A 25033-nucleotide genomic window follows, 5' to 3' on the forward strand; every position below is an offset into this window, starting at 1 on the left:
TGGGAAGGCACACCTGTCGAATTGTAATCTGTTATTTCCCTATGTTTAGGAAAGCAAAGCCTGAACAGAGAAGAATATAGCAATCGTCTGGCTTACTAGCGCGCCCAGTTTGGACATGCGGCCGGTGCAACAGATTTAACGACACAATTTAGTTGCGATCGTCTTAAAATCCATGGCAAAACTGATCTCGGTTGGAATGAATCTTACCATCTTCTGTCTCTTTATGAGTGCGGTCTCTCTGACACACTCCACGCAGAGCCACATACTTAGGGATCAGAGCAAGAACCGCCGCTGCAACTCCTGAAGGCGGCGAGCCCAAACTACATCTCCCGTGATTCCTTTTGCACCCGGTAGTAACTGGCAGTGGAGGAGGAAGGCCCACGTGTTTCCCTTCCTCCAGCCCCCTGCCTGCCTATCTGCTTTTCATTCTTGGGACACCTTTAACGTTGGGCAACAGCTAGCAAAAACAGTCTTGCACTTTCTCCTGCCTTAGGCTGTTATGCTGCCTTTCCCCTTTAGACATTTTGCCAAGGTAAGGCGTGAGTTGCGACTGATAGATGTATTTTTTATTTCAGGTGAGCAGACCGTCAGCTTCCTTCGGACACCCAAGTTGGGTCCAGAGGGTATGCAAGGGGGCTTGGGTGGGTGGGGGGAGAGATCTTTTTTAAGTCACAGAGATTATTCCATAGGAGAGATTTTTCAAGGCAAGCTGCCTGGGGCATCTTTGAGAGCATGGTTGAGCTTGCTTGCTTTGGCAAAGTTGCAGGGTTGATTCAAACCTTCCTCCCGTCCCCCTCTCCCCACACTCTTCATAAGGGTATGGAGGCCTATGAAATGCCTACTTCCTGTCGCTAGTTGTCCCCCTGTCTCTCCCCCACGACTAACAGTTCTCTCTGCGCCAGCAAATAAAAGTTTCTCCATTGTAAAAGCTCCATCCCTGGTGATGCTGGCTTCTCTCTCTCGTTCTGTTTTCAATGGGAGCATTAAAGTTGTGCAACTTTCGAAACGCGAGCGTCTTGGGTAAGGAGTTTATATACCCGCCTGGGGGTTATAGCAAAACGGATGCGATAGCACCGGCAGATCTGGGTGCCATTCGGCGGCTCAATTATTATTTAATTCTGGCTAATGGGCTCTTGGATGCGGCGCGAGGAGTTATCTTCCCCGTTCAAGACTGAGATGCTATTATCTGCTGAAAACCCTTCCAAGCAGTCACGCTAGACTGACTTTTATAGGCTAATTTTTGTAAGCTGCTCTCGTTCGTTCTCTCTCTCTCTGTGCTGTCCTATCTGACATTGCAGCTTTGGAAGTGGGGGGGGGGGGGGCAGCATTACGAAAGAGGCCTTCAGAGTTGGGTGAGAGAGCGGAGGTGAAGAAAAGAAAGAAAGAAAAGCATGGACGTGGCTGCCTTGATCACCTTGCCAAAGTCTCTTTGGCACGGGCTGTACTGATCACCCGCTGTGTAAGCTCTCGCACCCGGTCAATAAAAGGACCTGCCCTCTTGAAACCTGCTTTCCCATTTGCCAGTTGGGTTATCTGGATTAGGTAACACGCTTAAGGTTTTTTAAAAATAGGACGGGTCGTCCACAGTTCATGAACGTGCGTCAGGTTTGGGAATAAATGCTTTCTTGTGGTGAAAAAGAAATGTGTATTTGTGTGCACCCCCCCTCCCCCTGTTTTAAATCTAATCCTGCAGTTTGGAGAGAGAGCGGATTCTTTGACTGGAGGACAGAGAGAGATGGGGCAAACTTTTTGGAGGCATTCCTGAGCGTTCTCCCTTCTTGCTGATGCAACTGAGATGAGTCAGTTACATCATCTGGAGAGAGAATGGTGCTACCACGCTTTCCCTGAGACAGTTCCCTTTTCTAATAAAGGAGATGAAAGAGAGCAGCGTGGGTTTTTCTTTTCAACTGCCCTCAATCTGCGACTGAGCCGACTGGGCTGGCTTTGAAACTTGTTAAGAAGGAAAACTGGCAGGCTTCGTCCCAGCAAAACTTTTTGTTGTTGTTGTTTCCATTCCTGGCCAAACTTGCCAACTCAGCATGTGCGGCAGAAGTTGATGCCGTAGCTATTCTGCATGAATGAAGTCCACTTACCCGGACACAGCACAAAGCCCGCTCTGTTTCAGGCGGCCTTGAAATTGACTGTCCTGTACCCCACCCCCCTCCTCCGTATTTTTCTCATCCTGCTGCTTTCTCTGTCATTGACGTGGCAAGATCCTCCCCTCCTCCCCTCTTTCCCCCCTCAGCTCCGCTAGTGTAATGCTATGCAGATGGCAAATGCTATCTAGTCAATCCATTGGGGGCTACTTGGAAAGAAGCTGGTTTAACTTTTAGACGGAGTTGCTATTTTTGTGCTTGCCTAACATGATGGTTTTTATATTGCTTTTTATGACTTTTATCGAAGCTGCTGTTAACGACTCAGTAAGGAAAACAGGTGCTTTGCGGAAGGCCGTAACATTAAACCCTCTGCGCTCGTATGGTTTGCAAGATGACTTAGTTCGGACAGGAACAGAGCTGTAAATGCAAACCAAAGTCAAAACTCCAACAGCCAGGGTGTGTGTGTTAAGTGCTGTCAAGTCACTTCTGACTTCTGGTGGCCCTCTGAATTAATGTCCTCCATTAATGTCCTATTGTCAGGGCTTTTTTGGGTAGGGAAAGCCCAGCAGGAACTTATATGCCTATTAGGCTACACCCCCTGACATCACCATTCTCTCACACAGGGCTTTTTTTGTAGAAAAAGACCAGTATTTGCATATTAGGCCACACCCCCTGATGCCGATCCAGCTGGAATTGCATTCCTGCTCAAAAAAAGCCCTGAACGTAACTATCCAAAACATGGTTAAAGAAAAATCAAGTGAACCCTGTACCCAGCTGAACACACATTCACTGTAAATTGCGATCACGGCTTGTGTTTGGCTGGTGAGTTGCATGGAATCAGAAAGGGTTTTCTTGGATTTAGAGTTGTCTGGTTCCCCCTGGCTGTTGGTGTGGAGAGGGTTGCTAGCTCCTGGAGATTTGGGGATGGAGCCTGGGGAGGACAGGGTCCTCAGTGAGTCCCCTCACCAAAGCAGCCATTTTCTCTAGAGAAGAAGAAGACCACAGATTTATACCCTGCCCTTCTCTCTGAATAAGAGTCTCAGAGCAGTTTACAATCTCCTATATCTTCTCCCCCGCAACAGACACCCTATGAGGTGGGTGGAGCTGAGAGGGCTCTCACAGCAGCTGCCCTTTCAAGGACAACTCCTGCCAGAGCTGTGGCTAACCCAAGGCCATTCCAGCAGGTGCAAGTAGAGGAGTGGGGAATCAAACTCTTTTCTCCCAGATAAGAGTCTGCGCACTTAACTACTATACCAAACTGACTCTTTCATCTCCAGACTACAGAGAGTAACTGATTTCTGTAGTCTGGAGATGACATGTAATTCTGGGGGATCCCCAGGTCCCACCTGGAGGCTGGCTTCCCTATCTCAGAATCAAACAGATTACAGGTGCCTTCCCCCCGCCCCCACCACCACCACTGAAGCAGATGCTTGAAGTATTCCTTGAGCGTGAAAACCACCCGGTAGATTATGTTCTGTGCTCATTAATGTGCAGAAAGGTTGGATTTTCTGCCTATGGTACCCAAATGTCTTGGGCAGGCTGTGTTGTAACTATGTTGTTTTTTTTTTAACCTGCCCAGCCCCTGAGAAGATGTTGCCAGATCGGGGGAAGTTTGCGAGCCCAGCACAGCAAAGCAGCTGCTGCGTCTGCCAAGGATGCTCTGGGATGGACCGGGCAAGAGAGCTTGGCTGAGAGCGACCCTGAGATGTGGGAACTGGTCCAGCAAGAGAAAGATCGGCAGTGCCGAGGGCTGGAACTCATTGCCTCAGAGGTAAGTGCTGGAAAAGATGACTCTCCATACCTTAGCCTTGTACTGGAGGTACATGACAGTCTAGTTGCACATGAATACATACACATTAAACCAGGACTATTTTTGTAGCAGCAGCTCCTTTGCATATTAGGCCCCACCCCCCTGATGTAGCCAATCCTCTTGGAGCTTACAATAGGCCCTGTACTAAGAGCCCTGTAAGCTCATGGAGGATTGGCTACATCAGGGGGTGTGGCCTAATATGCAAAGGAGTTCCTGCTACAAAAAAGCCCTGCATTAAACTGCCTTTTACATGTGGCTTATCAAGGTCAATCAGGGCCGGTCCGACGCTCTGAGGTGCCCTAGGCAGACTTGCTGCCTGGCGCCTCCCCCATGGCTCCCCCCCTGTGGCTCTGCGCCCCCTCCCCCCCGTGCAGTGTCCCACCCCCCCCCCCCCGGCGCTCCGCTTGCCTGCCCGCCGCTGCTAAAAGCGGCAGCGGTCCGCTCGCTCCCTTCCCCCTGGGGCTCGCCGGCTAAAATTTTAGCTGGCAAGCCCCAGGGGGAAGGGAGCGAGCAGAGCACTACCGCTTTTAGTGGCGGCATGCAAGCAGAGTGCCCGGGGGGGGAGGCAGGACGCTGCACGGTGGTGGCCCAGAGGGGACCAGCAGCAGTGGGGAGGGGGGAGGGAGGCAAGCTAAGTGCTTGCCTGGGACACCAAAGGGGGGGCCAGAGCCCAATTTGCTGTCCCCCGCCTCTCGACGCCATAAGCAACCATCTAGTTTGCCTAGCGGGAGGGCCGGCCCTGAGGTCAATGTTGTTTGCTCTTTTTTGGGAGGAGATTTTTTTGTATTTTGTGTGTGCTCACATGCGCACGCATGCATGCATGCCTGGAAGTCATGGCGACTTCTGGTGGCACTTACTGGGGCATGGAGGATGTTCAGAGAAGTGGCTTGATACAGCCTGCCTCTGCCTCCCACATCTGGTATTCCAAGGAGGTCTCCCTTCCAAGTACTTGCCAGGGTTGCCCCTACTTAGCTTCTGAGGTATGATGAGATCGGGCTTGCCTGGGCTATCTAGAATCAGGTCACTATTGCTTGCTCGGACTGTCAGAGGCTCTCCAGGATGTCAGGCAAAAGCCTTTTGCAGCACCTCTTGCCTGAAGACTGAAGCTGGGACTTTTTGCTTGTAAAAATGAAGCTCTGCACATAGAAGGGAGCGCAAGTCGTAAAGTGAAAGATAAAGAGTGAAAGTTGACAGTTCCTGATTCAAATCCCACATCAGCCATAAACGTCTAGCCACTTATTTTAGCCTCACCCGTCTCCCACCCTGTTTTGCAATACTGCCCGACCTTACATGTCTGTTGTATGGATTCCTGAGATATATGTGAAGGGTATATTTCATAGCAGGAGTGGCCAAACTGCAGCTTGGGAGCCATATGTGGCTCTTTCACACTTATTTGTGGCTCTCAAAGCCCCCATTGACCCATTGGCTGGCTTGGAGGAGGCATTTGTCTCTTTAAACCACAAAGCCAAGCCAGCTGGCAGCTTGGATAATACATTTAAAGTTAAAATTGCTTTCTTTCCACCTCCACCCCCTCCCCATCTTCCTTCCTTCCCTCCCTAAAAAATCTGATGTTCATGTCTTGCGGCTCTCACACATCTGACATTTATTCTATGTGGCTCTTACAGTAAACAAGCTTGGCCACCCCTGCTTTATAGAATTTCACAAGTGACAGGTTGTGCCCTCTTACTTGCCTGGTTTTCTATATGGAGATACATAGTGGTGAGATTTGGGAGGGGCCGTGGCTCAGTGGGAAGGGCCATGAGTAGGGCTGGGGTTCAGTTCTTGTTGGCAAAGACCGTTCTCTGTCTGAGAGCCACTGTCAAAGAGAAGACCATACTACCTTGATGGACCATGGGGTATGGCTGCTTTCACACACACAGGATAATGCACTTTCAGGGTACTTCAGCAGCTGTTTTCAGCTGGATTTTCCTGTTTCACACAGAAACAGCATTCACATCTATTATATGTAATTGAGAACTACATAAGCTATTGTGTTTAAACTGGAATGTTGAACTAAGTTTTCTGTCAAGTTTCATTGCTTTCTAAACTTAATTATATACATTGCCATTTTACAGCTTCTAATAAAAGTTCTAACGTAAACCAATCTGAACGTTACCTAGATATGCATTTTCAGAAATCAATTAAAAACACTACTTGAAATGTTCTATATAAATATTGTGTAGTATTAAACCAAGCACTGCAAATGTCTTTCAGAATTCTTAGATGACAATACTATTGTTTTTGTAAGGCTTGAAAAGCTTTCAAAATTTATTGCAAGGCTTTAAGAAAAAAAAAAAGCAAAACTTTTAGTGCTCAAACAGTTGGGAATTTTTTTCCAGCCCTGCTTGACTCTTTGAGCAACAAACAGAATGGCTTAAAATGCCCTAAGGGTGGTTCTCAGTACAGAACCAAGGAATGGTGTTGGAAGATTAGTTAAAACAGGGGATACGGGTGTTGTCTTGTGTATGGAACAGTGGGGTGGCTGGAATGACAAATGGTGTAACCTTGTACAGAAGATCTGTCCATGTGATGACTGATTGTGCAGGGAGGGAGAAGGGGCTTGTATGTGCTGGCTTCTCCTCCCTTTGATTGCCAAGTCCTCTGTGCGGCATAAAAATGCAGAGCAAATAACCCCCACTACGTTCCCTCCCCATGATCAGTAACGCTGTTTTCCCAGTGTGCTGATCATGGGGTAGGGAGCATATGCTTTCTGCATGCATTTGCAACAAGCTAACTGCTTGGTGATTGGGCAGCATGCTGAAGTTGCCAAATCCTTTCCTCCTACCAGCCGAGAGATTTGGGGAGGGCATTCCAGGGGTGGGGGGTGAGTGGAGAAGTTGCCAACATGTAGACGTCACTTCCGGAAGTGACTTCATCGTATCTACTTTTTGGGCAAAATTTCATGGTAAAAACAGCTACAAACCATAGAGTTTCCTCCCAAAAGTAGAGCATCATCCCTGACAATGGAATGATACCACTTTTGGAAGTGGTGTCAGTATATTGCTGACATTGCATGGGGATGTCTGCTTGGTTGTCAGGTTCCCGCCACTGGCCAGCTGGCTGACAGTGGGCCAGAGCCCATAAAAGCAGGGGATCCTCTGTCCCCATTCAGGAACTGGCAAGCCTACAGCATGCCCATGCCTTTCCCTTCATGATCAATCAGTGTGTAGATGTGTTGACTGTAGGGCTTCTGGGTTCTTTTAGGGCAGGCTAACCAATGGAGAGAAGATTGGAATTTGCATTAGTTGTAGCAGGGATGAAAGTACTGTGTCTCTTGGACTACTTTCACAAACATTGGATAAGGCACTTTCAGTTCGCTTCCTATGTACTTTAATGATTCAGTTGCGAACAATAGCTAAAGTGCATTATCCCGCATGTGTTAAAGCAGCTGTGCTGGGGCAGGGGGCTCAAAGCAAAAGATGGGACATACCATTTGGCTACTTTCTTATCAATGCTCTTTATCAGCCCATACCTGCTCCCTTTCACCCCTGACTGTACCGTATTAGAGCAGGAAATGTTGGTTCATTTTTGGTCACTCCAACGTTGTTTGTATCACATTTGGCCACTGGACATTTCCACCTCTCTCCCTGATCCTTGTGTAATTCCATTTTCCCTTTGTTTCCTGCAACCTCAGAATTTCTGCAGCCGAGCTGCCCTGGAGGCCCTGGGCTCCTGCCTGAACAACAAGTATTCGGAGGGCTATCCTGGCAAAAGGTAATTGTATGGCATTGTGGATAACAGAAGTGACTTAGTCGGTTGGCATGGAGATGCACAAAAGTGGATAAAGGGAGCTGACAAGTTGTGACGGAGCAAAACAAGTTCTCGGTGGGTTTAGGAGGGCATAACTCTGTTTAGGATTGCGCTGTTAGTCCGCTTTAATATTAATACTATAAATGTGTGTGCTTAATATTTATATTTTATTTTATTTTTTATTTATAGTCCGCCTTTCTCACTTGGGCTCAAGGCGGATTACACAGAGTGAGTCAGTCCAATCAACAAGAGGGGACATTCAATAAACAGTGAAACAGGATTTGGGTTGTAGAACCAACCAGAAGTCTAAAAATCAGAACTGAAGCCAAGTATAAGTATTGATTGTGACACATTAAATGATGCAAAATTACACAGTAAAATCTGACGCACAGCAAACTATATATAGTAGTACTGACTACAATCCCCAATGCCAGTCCCCAGGTCCGGGCAGGGGATCCCCCCATTTTTCAGGCTCCTCCCTGCTTGCCAGCCAGAGGGCCGGTTGGATGGGAAACCCCACCCCAACAGCCACCATGTACCTTCCAACCTCAGGGCAGGTTTATTAGAGGCTTACAACTGTTTGTGTTTCTGAATGTGTGTGTGCCTTTAAATCTTGGCAGCAAAGCTTCAGGGGGGCGGGGCTAGCAGCCACATTGCTCTCAGCCCCTCTGTTTGGAGGAAAACTCCACTTCCTAGGCTGTTCTTTCCTTTTCCTATCGTCCTGAAGAAGTTGGTTGAAATACAGCAGATGATTATATTCCACAACATGGGTAAATTGCGCCAGTGAGATCACAAAAGTGTATGCTTGTTGACTCTGTGTTTGTTTTGGCTGCTTTGTGAGAGTGTGTGTGTTCATTTCTGTTTAGTGGAAGTGCAGCTGCTGGGAGCTGAGGAAATGAAGACTGTATTCAGGGAAACTGCACTGCTGTATTTTTATTTATTTTAGGGAATGGGAAAATCTCCTGGCTCCACCCCCAAAGTCCCCAGATATTTCCTGAGATGGACTTGGCAGTCCTAGTTATCTAACTAACTTGGTGATGCCTATTGCCTGTGTAGAAAAGCCCTTTTGAGTAATTCAGTTTTGCAGAGTTTGTGGAAAGCCAAGAGAGCAGGAGCTTTACTGACTTCTGCAGGCTGGTCATTTTTTTTGTAGCAGGAACTCCTTTGCATATTAGGCTACAACCCCCTGATTTAGCCAATCCTACAAGAGCTTACAGGGCCTCCCTGATGTAGCCTAATATGCAAATGAGTTCCTGCTTCAAAAAAAGCCCTGGCTAGAACATTTCAAGATGAATTGAATTGTGGCCCAGTTTTTTTTAATGCTTGTGTCTGGTGACAGATGTAAAGGTGGCTTCCTGAAAAACATGGTTTGTAAAATTGGGAACCAGTCTCATACTTACATACTTCCTCTAGCACCCCCACCCCCACTGCATTCTTTGTGCTTTCCATCCTTTCCGTGTTAACCATGGGTTCATATTATATATGCACCAATGAAAACTAGGGAGAGTACAAAGTAAGGTTCCCTTGAAAACCACAGAGCACAACCATGGTTTGAAGTGTATTTTAGCATTGCCAATCCCCAGTTGAGGGCAGGGGGTTCCCTGGTTTGGAGGCCCTCCCCCTGCTTCAGGGTCATCAGAAACCAGGGGGGGAATTGCTGCTGGGCACTCCATTATACCCTATGGAGATCGATTACCATAAAGAATAATGGAGAATTGATCTGTGGGTATTTGGGGCTGTTTTTTGAGATAGAGGCACTAAAATTTCAACATAGCTTCTGGTGCCTCTCCTCGAAATACCCCCTAAGTTTCAAAAATATTGGACCAGGGGATCCAGTTCTATGAGCCCCCAAAGAAGGTGCCCCTATCCTCAATTATTTCCAATGGAGGGAGGCATTTAAAAGGAGTATGTTCCATTTGAATGTGATTGCCAGAACTCCTTTTGGAGTTCAGTCATGCTTCTCACAAACCTTGCTCCTGGCTCCATCCCCAAAGTCCCCAGATATTTCTTGAGTTGGACTTGGCAACTCTAGTGTATTTGCAAACCCTGGTGATGAGGGAAACCTGTTTTGCATTAGCCGTTTGCAGCAGTGCATGTGGAATACAAAACCATGGCTAAGGCCAGGAAGGAAGGGGATGTTATTCCGAGAGGAAAGGATTTTGATTTGCGGTTGCAAGCCAAGGAATACAGAGAACCAAAATTCCACTGACATTGGGCCTTGGCGAGTCCATGGTACTGAAACACTAAAACTCATCATATAGAAATCAATGGAGGTGGAGGCCATAGGAAAGACAGTGTGGTGAAGTTGGACTGAGACTGTAGAGATCCAAGCTTTATATCCCAGTTCTGCCTTAAAGCTCTCTGGAGCACTTAGGGCCAGTCAGTCTCTTTCTCAGGGTTGTTTCAAGCATAAACTGAGGAAGGGAGAATGAGCGGTGCTGCGCTTGAACTCATTTGAAGGCAAGATGAAATAAAAACCTGAGGTAAATAATGACTGACTTTAGGCTCTTCCTGACCCATTCATAAAGGGGAATTTTGTTGAACCCTACTGGCTCTGCTCTCTAAAGCAGAGGACAAGAAATAAGAAAAGGCTGTAAAATAGTGGCACGTTCTAGAGCATTCTCAGCAGCTGCTGTGGTGTTCTGAAGTGGGCAGTCAGTTGAGGCAAGATCTTTTACCACCTCAGTTTCATTTAGAAGAGCTTGTAAGACAGTGTTGGTGAGAGGGGCTCCCCCCCCCCACCCCGAGTTGTGTTTTAGCTGCTTATCTAATTCCGTTGAGATAGTTTATTTTCTCCATGGAAATAGTGGTGTTTTGCTTATTTAATTGCCAGGCACCTTATCTTTATGATTTTAATGGTTGTGTGTTTTGTTTTTTCCTGTGAGCTCCCTTGGGCCGCTTTATGGGAAAGACAATGTACCAATATTTCTAATAAATGGATAATGAAAGGGGTCAGATAAGGAGGACAGTGGGTGAGTGACAGCGGCAGAAAAATGTGATGTTAATGGAGATTTTATTTATTCATTCATTGATTAGCTGCCTTTCTAACTCGCAGGAACCTAAGGTGGCTTACAATGCAAACAGTAATAAAATACATAAAACACATGAAAACCACTAGTTAAAATCAATAATTTAAAACTACCAGTAGGCAGAAAAACTAATCAATGCAGGCGTGTCAAACATGCAGCCGGGGGTCTGAATCAGGCCCCCAGAGGGCTCCTATCAGGCCCCAAGCAACTGGCCGTCATCCGATTCCTTCTCCCTCTCTCTTGCTTCCTTCTGCGTCACAGCTTGCTTTGCCAGGCTTGCTCAACTACACAGGAGCTACAGAACAAGGCCTCTATTTTCTCCATTGGCTGAGGCTCCTCCATTGGGGAGGAAGGGGGGGGAGGAAGAGCTTGCTTTGCCAGGCTCTCTCAATCGTACAGCAGAGCTACTGAGCCAAACCTCTCTTCCTTCTATTGGCTGAGTCTCCTCCCCATCCTTGTTCCCTGGGAAAAAGCCAGAGTTTCCTTTGCCCAGTTCCCTGGATTACATGGGAGAGATACAAAGAAAGAACCTTTAGGCCAATGTTTTAAGCTAATGTTTTAAACATATTTTATTTTAAGCTTTTAAGAAATCTTTCTGTTTGTCAGTGTCCTTTATAAAGTTTATATTTCTGCTACCTGGCATCACATTTTATGACATTCATGCCCTGGCCCGACAAGGTCTCATTTATGTCACTTCCATCCCGCATAACAAATGAATTTGAGCCCCCGCTGTAATGAATATAACTATCTTCAGATGTTTCCAAAAGATCAAGAGCGAGGAGACCAGAAGCATCTCCCTGCGGAGGTTGTTACAAAACTGTGGGGCTACCACTGAAAAGCCCCAGTTTTGTGTACCAACTGAGTGAGTTTCTTTGGTCAATGATCATAGTTCCTAGGGAGTAACATATGGGAGAAGACAGTCCTTCAGATACCCTGGTCCCAAGCCACATAGGACTTTAAAAGATATAGGGAGGTCAAGATATTTGTGCCTTTTAGACAGGGGTGGAATTCTAGCAGGAGCTCCTTTGCATATTAGGCCGCACACCCCTGATGTAGCCAATCCTCCAAGAGCTTACAAGAAAGAGCCTTGTAAGCTGTTGGAGGATTGGCTACATCAGAGTGTGTGGCCTAATATGCAAAGGAGCTCCTGCTAGAATCCCACCCCTGCTTTTAGATATTGCTGCAGCTTGGGAACAGTCACTTTTTGGTGTTAGGGGGTCATCCCATGGCTTGGTTGCTAACATTTGAAGTTCCAGCTCCACAATGACAATGCCACTTCTGTAGGTTCTTACAATCCTTGATCAGCTGGCGTCCCCAGAAATAATTGGGTAGCTCTGTTCATGCTATTTTGGGCTTTTAAGTCTACCCATGGAAAAGCTGTAATATTGAAAGGGAACATGAGCAGGCCTTATTTTGGGCAGAAGCTCAAAGGAGCAGAGCTCCGGAACCTCTAAATTTTATTTTGCTCTTTCTTTCTTTCTTACAAACACTGCCCCCCCCCCAAAAAAAATACTTGCTTCTGAGCTCCATTGTTCAACCCCCTGTGAGAATTTTGCTGAATTCTAAGATTTGACACACTTTCTAATATTTTTCACCACAAAAAATGGTGAAATAACCAAAACATATAAAGCAGACAGATGGAAATCTTCATCATGCCACTGTGGCCACATAGGAGAAAGTGATTTTAAAAGTATGATGGGAGTAAGGTTTTATGATGACAATTAGAATTTTAAGAAGCATTTTAAGGTAGGTGCTGAACTGATAAAATTTAGTCCAGCTTCCGGTGATGTCAGGGGTGTGTGGCATATGCAAATGAGTTGTGCTAATGAGCTCCAGTACCTCTTTTTCTACAAAATGACCCCTGCACATGAGAGGCATGAGGGAGGGAAGCAGAGGTTGAAGGAAGAGGAGAGCAGGAGGAATAAACAGAAGGAGACAATCTGTGGAAGAAGAATATAGATAGCTGAATTTGAGTCTAAGAGGGCTGCGGCTTTTCACCTCCTCCTGCTGATGTTTTCATAGGTAGCTGAAGGGACAGACTTGAACGTAATCGCTGCTGTGTTGCCTTAGCTCATTTCATGTTGACTCACTGCACAGGATGTTCTTTAGCATGGTGTGGTGTAGTGGATAAAAGTGGCAGACTCTAATCTGGTGAACCAGCTTTGATTCCCCTCCTCCACATGAAGCCTACAGGATGACCTTGGGCTAGTCATAGTTGTTCTCAGAATGCTTTCAGCCCCACCTACCTCAAAAGATGCCTGTTGGGGGAGAGGAAGGGAAGGAGATTGTAAGCTGCTCTGAGACTGCTTTGCATAGAGAAAAGGGGCATAAAAACCTACTCTTCTCCTTTAAAACAGGCATCTGTGAAAGAGAAAAGGATTTTGAGCCTGGCCCATCCTTTGTTCTGTTGCTTTGGACCAACATGGCTGCCACCGGGATCTATCTACATGTTGGGATGAGAGATTAGGCATTTATTATATTAATGTTTTTATATACTCCAAACAGAATGACATTTAAAACCCAACATTGGTGGCAGGTCTACAGATAAGCATCTGTAAAAGGTTTCCAAACACCGAAATTATGTCTGTGTGCAGTTGTTGTCTATATACTGAATGTTCAAATGTTGGTATAGTTGTAAAGTCCTCAATCCATTGGATTATTGGACAAGGACATTTATTTTACCTGTGTAGTAACCCTTTTTAACAACAGGGTCCATTTTCCTCGACCATCAGTTAGTTAGCATTCAATATTAGACCTAAGGGTTCACAAAAAAAGGGATATTTGGGGAAATGATAGGGCAATGAAGATAGGGGCAGAAGAAAAGTCCATTTTGGAAGACTTAGATGCAGACAAGGGATGATAGGAGACTCTTGTTATGGGATGATCGCCTCAGTAACTACCCTTATTATACAGTCTAGAGATAAAGAATATGTGGGGTGGGGGTGTGATAGGGTTGCCAGCCCCCCAGGTCCCAGTGGGATCCTCCAGTGTTGGGGGCTCCTCTCTGCCGTGGACCAGCTGGCCAGTGGGGGAAACCCCTCTCTTAAAACAGGGATATTGTCACATGACATCCCCAATGCAATGATGTCACCTGGAAGTTGAGAACGTCACACACGGGACTCTCTGGTTTTTGGGCAAACTCTATGGTTTAAGCCTAATTTAATCATGGAGTTTGCCCCAAAACCAAAGCGTCCTCCACATGATGTCCCCAATGTGATTGTGTCACTTCTGGGTGATGTCATAATGTTGGGGACATTGTCCATCATCCCCATCCATCCCTGGAATGCCCCGTCCCCCAGATTCCCCTGGCAACTCTAGGGTATTCAATTCTGTCTTTCCCTGTCTCAGAGATTATAGAAGCACTGCAGTAATGGATGGGCCAACTTTGAATGCTTCTCTTCCATGTACCTCCTGACACAGGTATTATGGCGGTGCTGAGGTGGTGGACCGCATTGAACTGCTGTGCGAACGCCGAGCCCTGGAGGCTTTTGACTTGGATCCTGAGCGCTGGGGAGTGAATGTCCAGCCCTACTCTGGGTCCCCTGCCAACTTTGCAGCATACACAGCCCTGTTGCAGCCCCACGAGCGCCTTATGGGCCTGGACTTGCCTGATGGAGGCCAGTACGTACTGGTTAGGGAGCAGAACTTGGGTGAGGGAAGCCAAATGAAATATTACAGTTGACAGAAGTACCTGTGAGAATAAAATAGAGGGAGGACCACCAACGGTTGGGATAATTGAAGTGGAAAAGAGGGAGAAGAAACACAATAGTAACAGAAGATTGGAAGCTGATCAAGTCAACTAAGGCTGAGGTGAGGGAGGAGAAGTTGAAAGAAATGGCCAGGTTGAGGGGCAGGGAGAGGAGGGCCTCTATGTGAAAGAGGGTTGCTTGTTTTGTTAACTGAGGAAGAAATGAGGCAGGAAGGAGCAGTCACTAAGGAGATACTGTATGAAACAAAAAAAGTCTTCACACACTGGTAGACGATGGCAAAAAAGGAGGCAGATGAGTCTCCCCAGGGAGATAGTTCCAGAATTTGTGGGCCACAGCCAAGAAGGCCCTCTCCTGGGTTGCCAGCACTGGGTTGGGAAATACCTGGAGATTTCAGAGTGGACCCTGGGGTGGGGCAAGGTTTGGGGAGGGAAGGGATCTCAGCAGGGTACAGTGCTATACAGTCCATGCTCTGAAACAGCCATTTTCTTCAGGGAAACTGATCTCTATTGCCTGGAGATCAATTTAACATGAGTGGAGCCTTGGAAGATGACTGCAGTAGTCAGAAAGGTTCTTTGGTCAAACCTTTTCAATGACTGAGGCCGAGGTTTCATCCTAACAGCATGTCTTTCCCTCTTCCCACCAGCCTGACGCATGGATATATGTCGGATATCAAGCGTATCTCGGCCACGTCCATTTTCTTTGAATCTATGCCCTACAAGCTCAATGTGAGTGAACAGAAATAGCATGTGTATCTGTTGTGTCTCATACCTGTATGAATTCCTTTTTCCTTTTGTTTATTGAGAGCCAAGAAAGTCTGAGCTGCTGAGACCCAAGTGCTGTTCAGGCCTGTTTACACACCCCTGATGTAGCCAATCCTCCTGGAGCTTACAGTAGGCTTTGTAAGCTCTTGGGTGATTGGCTACATCAGGAGGGAGTGGCCTAATATGCAAATGAGTTCTTGTTACAAAAAAAAGCGCCCTGCCTGTTTGTTTGTTTTTGCGTGTTTGTACTGTTGTGCTGTGGAGTAGGGAAACCCATATTTGATTTAATTAAATGTGAGCCTTGTGACATCTTAAAAGTCTAACATAATTTTATCCCAACATACACATTTGTGAAATAGAATCTGCTTCTTCAGGTGCGATGTACTCCACAAATGCTTATGCTGTGTTAGTTTCTAAAGTGCCACAAGGCTCCTTGTGTGTTTCTGCTGCAACAGACGTAATCGATTTGAAAGTGTGAATTAATTCTCACTTATGAAAGCGATGCTAGTTAAATATAGGGGTGGCAGAGGTGGTGTCACGATCTAGACAATTTACTTTGCTGTTTGCTTCCAAGTTCTCAGAAGCAAGCCAAGAGAAGCACTATGACTGCTCATATGTGGGTTGGGTTGGCAGCAGAGGCAAACAGTAACCCCATTCAGCAGAACCTCTGCATTCAGAGGCAGTAAACTTCTGAATGCCAGTACCAGGAGGCAACATTGGGGGAAGGCCTCTATGCCCCATTGTTAGCTCTCCAGAGGAACTAGCTGGCCAATGAATGATATAATATGCTGGACTAGATGAAGCACTGAACTGATCCAGCAGAGATCTTCCAATAAGAACATAAGAGAAGCCGTATTGGATTAGGCCAGTGGCCCATCCAGTCCAACACTCTGTTATACAGTGGCCACAAAAAAACCAGGTGCCATCAGGAGGTTCATCAGTGGGACCAGGACACTAGAAGCCCTCCTACTGTTGCCCTCCCCCAAGCACCAAGAATACAGAGCATCACTGCCCCAGACAGAGAGTTCCATCAATACACTGTGGCTAATAGCCACTGATGGACCTCTGTTCCATATGTTTATCCAATCCCTTCTTGAAGCTTTCTATGCTTGTAGTTGCCACCACCTCCTGTGGCAGTGAATTCCTTGTATTAATCACACGTGGGTGAAGAAGTACTTTCTTTTATCCGTTCCAACTCAACTGCTCAGCAATTTCATTGAGTGCCCTTCGAGTTCTTGTATTGTGAGAAGGGCAGAAAAGTATTTATTTCTCTACTTTCTGTATCCCATGCATAATCTTGTAAACCTCTATCATGTTACCCCTCAGTTGATGTTTCTCCAAGCTAAAGAGCCCCAAGCATTTAACTTTCATAGGGAAAGTGTTCCAACCCTTTAATCTTTCTAGTTGCCCTTTTCTGGTCTTTCCCCAATGCTATAATATCTTTTTTGAGGTGCAGTGACCAGAATCATACACAGTACTCCAGATGAGGCCGCACCATCGATTTATACAGGGGCATTATGATGCTGGCTGATTAATTTTCAGTCCCCTTCCTAATCATTCCCAGCATAGTGCTGGCCTTTTTTTATTGCAGTCACACAAGAGACAACCACAATTCTACATGCTGTGTCTATCCCCATGTGTTGGTGTGTGTGAGTCTGTTTGGATTAATGGGACAGGGATGATGCAGTGTTGCCGTACTTCCTGTCCACTCACCTATTTCCCCCTTTCCTCACAGCCAGCAACGGGACTGATTGATTATGACCAGCTAGAAGTAACAGCCCGCCTGTTCCGTCCGCGTCTTATTATTGCTGGCACCAGTGCCTACGCCCGCCTTATCGACTACCCCCGCATCAAGAAGGTACCTCTTGGGTGCAGTGGGAGGACAGGCAACAGTTGTTGAATGAGCTGAAAGGAGGGTTGGGCTCTGTTCTGTTGAAATTCAGACACAAGGACCAAAATTTGTGCGATGGAAACTCGTGGCGCTCTCAGGCGGGCCCTGTTTTCTTTTAACAAAGGGAGGATGTTTCTAGATATGTGGATAAAGCAGGCCTTCAGGCTGCTCTGACCTGCCCTAGGAATGAATGTGCTGTTCCCCTCAGTCATCTGTGAGAAACTTGTGGGTGTGGAAGCATGAACAAGGGACTAATCTATCCTTCCCTGCCAGGTGTGTGAGGAGGTGAAGGCCTACATGCTGGCTGACATGGCCCACATCAGTGGCTTGGTGGCAGCCAAAGTCATCCCATCGCCCTTTGACTATGCCGACTTGGTGACCAGCACAACCCACAAGACTTTACGTGGGGCCAGGTGAGCCTGACCAAGCAAGCAGGGAAGGTGTTTGGCTTGGACCTGCCTGCTTGTGTGATGGTGGTGGCGGAAAGGGCCATCAAGGCTTGACTAACTTACGGTGAGCCCTGTAGGGTTGTCGAGGTGAGAGAGGAACAGAAGTGATTTGTCAGTGCCTGCCTCTGGTGGCCCCTGGACTTCTTTTGGTGGCCCCACATCCAAGTAACAGCCTGCCTGTTAGCCAGCCAGCTTTATAAGTTTCACTCTGCCATTGCTATGGAGTTTCTGCTTTCTCCGCTACGGGTAGCATAACTCATTTGGGAGCAGTGGGGTATTATGGGAATTCTCTTGATCTGCACTCTTGGTCATTTCCTATATTTAGTGGCCAAATCATACATTCAGTACCAGGGCCTAAGATCTGCAGGTTGGGGGACATTACCAGGTCTTGGCCGATCTCCCTGTGACTTCATACACAAGCCCATTGCCTTGATGTAGTCTATTCTCTCCAGAATTTTTACTTTCAGTATTGATGAGATTATATTATAGAATAGGTTCAGGGGTAAAGTAATGAGGCATGCTACAAATTTGTTCTGGCTCTGGAGAAGTGATTCTTGGGTCCTGTTGAGCAGAATTGCATGGTTTCCTGAGTTCTATCACTTCGAGCTGCAGGTGGAGGTGGCTGGTTCAGTTGGAACATTCCCTGCCCAAATACTTCCTTCCTGCAAAAGAAGAGCTAAGCCGAACCCTGTTTGCTGATATTCTAATATTATAGATGTAGGGAACAAGGGAGCATCCAGAAACCAGTTTATGTTGAATTTAGTGCCGTCACATCACCTTCGACTTATGGCAACTCTATGACTTAACGTTCTCCAAAATGCCCTGCCATTTGCAGCCTTGTTCCGGTCTTGCAGTCTGAAGGCTGTGACTTCCTTGATGGAGTCCATCCATCTCATGTTGGTTCTTTCTCTTTTCCTACTGCTTTCCACTTTTCCTAGCATTATTGTCTTTTCTAGGGAGTCTTCCCCCACCTCCCTCGTTCCCCTAATGTTGCCAAAGTACAACAGCCTCCATTTAGTGATTTGAGCTTCTAGGGAGAGTTCTGATCCTAGAACACACTTACTTGTCTTTGTGGCAGTCCATGGTATCCATAAAACTCTTCCAACAGAACAGAGTAGCACAAGGGTGGCCAAGCTGTGGCTCAGGAGCCATACGTGGCTGTTTCACGAATATTGTGTGGCGCTCAAAGCCCCCATTGCCTCGTCAGCTGACTTGGAGAAGGCATTTCTCTCTTTAAATCACTTCTTCAAACCAAGCCAGCCAGCAGCTTGAAGAATGTATTTTAAGTTGCTTTCTTTCCACCTCTCCTTCCCTCCCCATCTATTTTCCTTCCTTCCTTCCTTCCTTCCTTCCTTCCTTCCTTCCTTCCTTCCTTCCTTCCTTCCTTCCTTCCTTCCTTCCTTCCTTCCTTCCTTCCTTCCTTCCTTCCTTCCTTCCTTCCTTCCTTCCTTCCTTCCTTCCTCTCTCAATCATCTGACATTCATGTCTTGTGGCTCTCAAACATCTGATGTTTATTTTATGTGGCTATTATGTTAAGCAAGTTTGGCCACCCCTGGACTAGTAAGACTTTTCATCCTTGCTGTCTTTAAAACCGGTTGCCAGGCTGCCCCCGCCTAAGAATGCATCTCCTTGCTTGACACTAAGGCATACCTCCCGGTGTTCCATGTAGCTTTTCCCAGAATACCATCTTAAGCGAAGCCTTGTCCCTTTTGTGTGGAATCCCCACACAGAAACAAGACCGGCCCACATTGATGAGTTGCCAGCATCCCATTTAATGATGGATTCTGGGCTGAAACAAAAGCAGGGTGGTAGAACCAAGGTTTACACAGGGGACAGGGTGCTGCATAGGGTTGAATGGACATTGAAAGAGGGTTGACAGTTCCTCACTCATTGCTCCATAGCTGCTTAGGAGATGTGAAGGTCCTCTGTAATGCCGTGGATTCTGCATACTGAGCTTTCTCTGGTCTCCTGCAGAATTGTGGCATGTAGCCAGCCCTGTTGGTAGGGTTCAACTTAAGTGCAAGTTGGTTTGGCCGGAGTCAATACCCGACCCAAGCTGGAAAAAAAGATGTGACATTGCAGAGTGAGCCATCTTTGGATCCCTGAGGCTGTGTGTGTGTGGGGTGGGGGAGGAGTGGCGAGAAGGCGAGCTGATTGGTCGTGAATGTTGACCCTTTTACCACCTCGTCACCTGCAGATCTGGGTTGATCTTCTACCGCAAAGGTGTCCGTTCTGTGGACAAGAAGACAGGCAAGGAGATTCCCTACAATCTGGAGGAGAGAATCAACTTTGCTGTGTTCCCGTCACTGCAAGGTGGGCCTCACAACCATGCTATTGCTGCTGTTGCTGTGGCCCTGAAACAGGTAAGAAAGAGGTGTGCATGTCTCTGTGTAGGGAGGCAAATCTATCTTTTTCCAGTGGAAGGGTGTGTGAGGAAAGTGCTTAGCTTTTGAATGCATGCCTATCCAGAGCAGTTCCTCTCCATTGTCTTGCTGATCTAGAATGAGGGTGAGCTAAATCTCATTGGCCCTCTTCCTTCAGTCCCCCAGCAGTCCCTGGGAGACCTGTTGGCCTCCTTTCCTCAAACTCCCAGCAGTCCTTGCACCAGGAAGCAAGAACAGCCTGGTGATTGGCTGGTTAAGAGTTGCCCCAGGGAAATAGCCTTGCATCTCAACAGTGTGTTCTGCCTCTGCCTTGAAATGCTGCCTGGCTTCCTGGACCCAGTTCTGTATTGCCTATAGTTTTTGACCTCTGTTCTGCCTTTCCTGGTCCTGATCCCACAAAGGTTGTGTCACACAGCAGGGGACCAGGAAGGAGCTTCTACTGGCTGCCCCCACTCTGGTGAGGGTCTGTCTGGGAGGGTCCAGAGCACTCACCCAATCCTTGTGTCTTCCCTCTTAGTAAGTACCTTTTAACCGTGCCCGAAGAGATGCGAGGACCCCGGCGGTTTAACAAGAAGTTTAATATAGGTGCTGTAGTACAACAAGTGGGTAGCAAAACATTTAGTGCAACAGTGAAATAAGAAACAGTAAAGGTTGGTGTAAATAAATACCTGACTAGAGGTGTTCCCTTCCTAATAGTAAACAGACTCACCTTCTTGGGTGAGGGAACCCTCCAGCTACCCCAAAAAAACCCAAGTGCCCTCAGGAGACCCACCAGCAGGGCCAGAACTCCAGAGGCCCTCCCACTCTTGCCCCTCCCAAGTACCAAGAATACAGAGCATCACTTGCCCCAGACAGAGTGTTCCATCTACACCAGGGGTGTCAAACATGCAATTCAGGGGACAAATCAGGCCCTTGGGGGGCTCCTATCAGGCCCCCAAGCAACTGACTGTCATCTGCTTCTTTCTCCCTCTCTCTTCCTTCCTTCTGCATAACAGCTTCCTTTGCCAGGCTTGCTCATCGCACAGCAGAGCTACTGAGCCAAGCCTCTCTTCCTTCTATTGACTGAGGCTCTCCCTCCCCCAGTTCCTGGGGAAGGAAGGAAAGAGCCAGAGCTTCCTTTGCCCAGTTCCCTGGATCCCATGGGAGAGATACAAAGAAAGCGCCTTTAAGACCAATGAGGGCTAATGTTTTAATCATGTTTTTTAGTTTTTAAATATATATATTTGTGTTTGTGTTCTTTATAAAATGTATACCTCTGCTACCTAATCTTAAATAGGTACACACATGGCCTGGCCTGACATGGTCTGGCCCCTCAAGGTCTCATTTATGTCACATCTGGCCCTCATAACAAATGAGTTTGGCGCCCCTGGCTAATAGCCACTGATGGACCTCTGCTTCCCTGGAAGTGAGTTTTTGAACCTGGGTCTCCCAGTCCAGCACTCTAACCATGACACCATGCTGGCTTGATTGTTGTTTGACCGTTCAATTGGCCGGTTTCTCTTTTAGAATCACCAGCTTTTAGAGCTACTGTCGGGCAAGGGTTTAGCCCCCAGATGAATTTGGGCAGCAGTGGCGCAAACTGGGTGATAGCCATGCCTCTCTGTGGTATGATCGAATATAGTAACTTCTGTTACTTTTTTTAGTATTCTGGCCATCTGACCTCTTTTCTTCTGTCTCAGGCCAGCTCACCCATGTTCCGGGAGTATTGCCAGCAGGTCTTGAAGAATGCTAAAGCCATGGCAGAGACTCTGCTGCAGAGGGGATACACCCTGGTCTCAGGTACTGCAAGGGCTATGTCTTGCCTCAGAGCTGGAGTGTACCATTTGGAGAGTCACAAGGACTAGCTTGGCTGGGGCGTACCACATCACCTGCTGCCTGAAATGTACAGTCCAGTCAAAGCTGCATCGTGTGATTCTGCAGACCATGCTTTTTGGTGCTCTGTCTTTGCCTTAGGAATGTGTGAAGCTCAATGGCTCCTGAACCAAGCCATTGGCGTAGAACTGGGGCTCCAAACCTTGTTAAGGCTGTGGGCATTTCTTGAATTTTGAGAACATTGAGTGAGTGCTACCATAAAATGGCTGCCACAAAAGGCATGGTCAACTACAAAATGGCTGCCAGGGCGACTGGGGCCAAAAATATTGGGGGAGGGGGAAGGAATTTTCCAAGCCAAGAGATGTTCAGAGGCGGTTTGTCATTGCCTTCCTCTGTAGCAACCCTGGACTTCTTCGGTGGTCTCCCATCCAAGTACTAACCTGGTTGACCCTGCTTAGCTTCCAAGATCTAACAAAATCAAGCTAGCCTGAGCCATCCAAGTCAGTAATGAATCGCTGATGTAATGGTTTCAGGTACGCTCCTTTAGGATATCAAGAAGGTTACTGTGAGCAATGTTCCCTCTAAGCTGTGGAGTCTTGTGAGCAGAAATTCTACTTTGTGAGCTACTAGCATTAAAGTTGTAAGCTACTAGCATTAAAGTTTGCTCTGGGGCCATTTTTCGTGAGCTAAAACAAAAATGTGTGAGCCAGAGGCTAAAAAGCTGTGAGCTAGCTCACACTAACTCGGCTTAGAGGGAACACTGACTGTGAGTAGGGGAGGCTGCAGTCAATAAGGCTTCTGTTTCTCTCTCCTTGACTTAGGGGGCACAGATAACCACTTGGTGCTTGTGGACCTGCGGCCAAAAGGCATCGATGGAGCCCGGGCTGAGCGGGTGCTTGAATTGGTGTCCATCACGGCAAACAAGAACACCTGTCCTGGAGACAAGAGCGCATTAACACCTGGGGGTTTGCGGCTTGGTAAGAACAAGGAAGTTGAAGAAGAAAACACACAATTGAGGTGGGCTGGACAGGTGTTTACCAGGGCTGTGTGTCATTTGCACTGGAGTAAGCCATTTGCGCCAAAGAAATTCAGAATTTTTTAGAGGCTTGTTTTACTCAAGGTTGCCAGGGAAGGAAAAGAGGGGAAAGCTATGGAGATTGGGAGGTCGGTGCACAGTCTGTGATCTGCAAAATTTGCCTGGAGCTGAGAAGACTTAAGATAACCTGTGTGTGCCTGTGCAGGTATCCCTACATATGTAGAATGTGGAAGCCACCCACCTTGCATTGCTTTTCCTACTGCTTTCTAGAAAAGAGGAGAGCCAGTTTGGTTGCAGTAGTTAACCACTGCACTAGTCTCTGGGAATCCCAGATTCAAATCCTGGCTTGTGCCGTGGAAGCTCAGGTAACTTTGAGCCAATCACACACTCTCAGCCTAACCTACCTCACAGAGTTGTTGTGAGGATAAAATTGTGAAGAGGAGAATGATTTAAGCAGGTTTGGGCCTCCACGATATGTGTGAAAGAGCTGCACGTGGCTTCTGGGCCACAGTTCGGCCACCCCTGCACTAGAGAAAGGAGAATAAAGGGTGGTCATGTTTTCAGGGGCCCATTCTCAGGGCCGCTCATTCACTGGATGGGTCTTTAGAAAACCCATAGCAGCCCCCTTACCCAGTTCTCTTCCATCCTCCCACAGGGGCACCTGCACTTACCTCCCGACGTTTCCGGGAAGCCGATTTCCAGAGAGTGGTGGAATTCATAGATGAAGGAATCCAAATTGGCCTGGATGTCAAAAAGAAAACTTGTAAGTCCCTGGTCGTCTTAGGGCAGCGTGGAAAGCTGAAGGTGTTGTTGCTTTCTGTGTATGTGTCTGTGTGTTCCACCCTAAATTTACCCTTCTCTCCCCTTTTTTTTTCTTCCCCCCGCAGCCAAGCTCCAAGATTTCAAATCTTTCTTGCTGACTGACCCAGAGACCAAGAGGAGCCTGGATGACCTCCGACAACGCGTCGAGACCTTTGCCCGTGCCTTCCCCATGCCTGGCTTCGAGGAACGTTGAAAAGGATGCCCGACCAGAGACTAGCGATCATGCCCTCGTGGCACCCAAGAGGCCAAAAGCCAGGAAGCCCCTGTTTCCCTTGCCTCTCAGATGTTAGCCAATCAGCAGGGGCTGTTCTTCCAGAAGAGCATCTCCCTAGGCTACTGTTTCCCTCTCCCTGGCCCTCATTTTTTAGTGACTGCAACAACTGACCTCCTTTTGTTTACAGCAGGGCTAGCCTCTGACTCACAACGTATTTGTAATGATTTGTGCCATCCATTAGGCAAGGTGGACTCTGAGAATTAAAACGGCTTCCACAGTCGCCTTGAAACTGTGCCTGAATCAAGGCTGAGAATTTTTGCGAGAGTCTGTCCCGGGAAACCAGCATGCCAGCGAATGTACATATACCCTTGCCTACATGCCTAAATATGCAGATGCCTGTGTGTGCATCACCAGGGATCTGCAGGTGTTTCCTTACAGCTGCAACCGCCATATCAGAGTTTGTTCATCTAAAGATAATTCATTTGCACAGACAGATATTTCAGTTAGAGGCTCAAAGTGCTTTACAAACTTTTTTCATTAACAGTCATAAGGAAGTCTTTTGTTCTTTTTCTTTAGCACACGAGGACAACACTGTTTACTTTTCTCTGAAATTCTACAGGAATAATCTCGAGAATGGGCCGAAAAGATACTGAGAGCACAAGTTCTGGCTTAACCTGGTTCTCGTGCAAGCTTTCCAGGGTGTATGGATCATAGTTGCAAGTAGGGCTTTTTTTGTAGCAGGAACTCCTGTGCATATTAGACCACACAGCCCTGATGTAGCCAATCCTTCAAAAGCTTACAGTAGGCCCTGTAAAAAGAGCCCTGTAAGCTCTTGGAGGATTGGCTACATCAGAGGGGTGTAGCCTAATATGCAAAGGAGTTCCTGCTACAAAAAAGCCCTGGTTCCAAGATTCTTCTCCCAGGGTCCAAAATGCACCAAAAGTCAATTTATTGTGATTAAAAAAAAAAATTGCAAAAAGTAATCTGGTAGACAGACTGTTCTGTTTAAATAGGGGTACCTCTTTCTCTCTGGGTGAATGCAAATAACTGCATACCAGAAAGTAGCTTACTGCAGTGATGGTGTGATCACTCGGTATACTGATAATCTCTGTTGTCTTGCCAATTGTTTTGCTACCACCGCCAGTCCAGGACTTCTGACTGATGTGGAAAGATTTTGTTTGCTATTTAACAGACACTTGATGTAACCGGACTGCCAAGTTGCTCTATCCCAACCTGAATAGCCCAGGCTGGCCTGATCTTGTTAAATCT

At 47.1% G+C, this 25033-nt stretch overlaps 1 protein-coding gene across 1 annotated transcript; it reads left to right on the forward strand.

The window, feature by feature from the left end:
* The first annotated feature begins 293 nt into the window (after window positions 1-293).
* On the forward strand, window positions 294-24747 carry SHMT2 (serine hydroxymethyltransferase 2). Its single transcript, XM_060252269.1, has 12 exons — window positions 294-532; window positions 3676-3867; window positions 7541-7620; window positions 14106-14306; window positions 15039-15120; window positions 16892-17014; window positions 17321-17460; window positions 19694-19859; window positions 21560-21659; window positions 22514-22669; window positions 23384-23491; window positions 23616-24747. The coding sequence occupies exons 1-12, from the start codon at window positions 500-502 to the stop codon at window positions 23741-23743; spliced, it is 1509 nt and encodes a 502-aa protein (XP_060108252.1). The 5' UTR covers window positions 294-499; the 3' UTR covers window positions 23744-24747.
* Window positions 24748-25033: the final 286 nt, after the last annotated feature.

Source organism: Heteronotia binoei, chromosome 13, assembly GCF_032191835.1.
Source record: "Heteronotia binoei isolate CCM8104 ecotype False Entrance Well chromosome 13, APGP_CSIRO_Hbin_v1, whole genome shotgun sequence".
Classification (NCBI taxonomy): domain Eukaryota; kingdom Metazoa; phylum Chordata; class Lepidosauria; order Squamata; family Gekkonidae; genus Heteronotia; species Heteronotia binoei.

Excerpts from the sequence above, each read along its gene's own strand:
- SHMT2 (XM_060252269.1), top strand. The coding sequence starts at position 500 with ATGCTGCCTTTCCCCTTTAGACATTTTGCCAAG. Across the intron at positions 7,621-14,105 it reads GAGGGCTATCCTGGCAAAAG|GTATTATGGCGGTGCTGAGG; the intron begins GTAATTGTATGG and ends CTCCTGACACAG. Across the intron at positions 23,492-23,615 it reads GGATGTCAAAAAGAAAACTT|CCAAGCTCCAAGATTTCAAA; the intron begins GTAAGTCCCTGG and ends TTCCCCCCGCAG.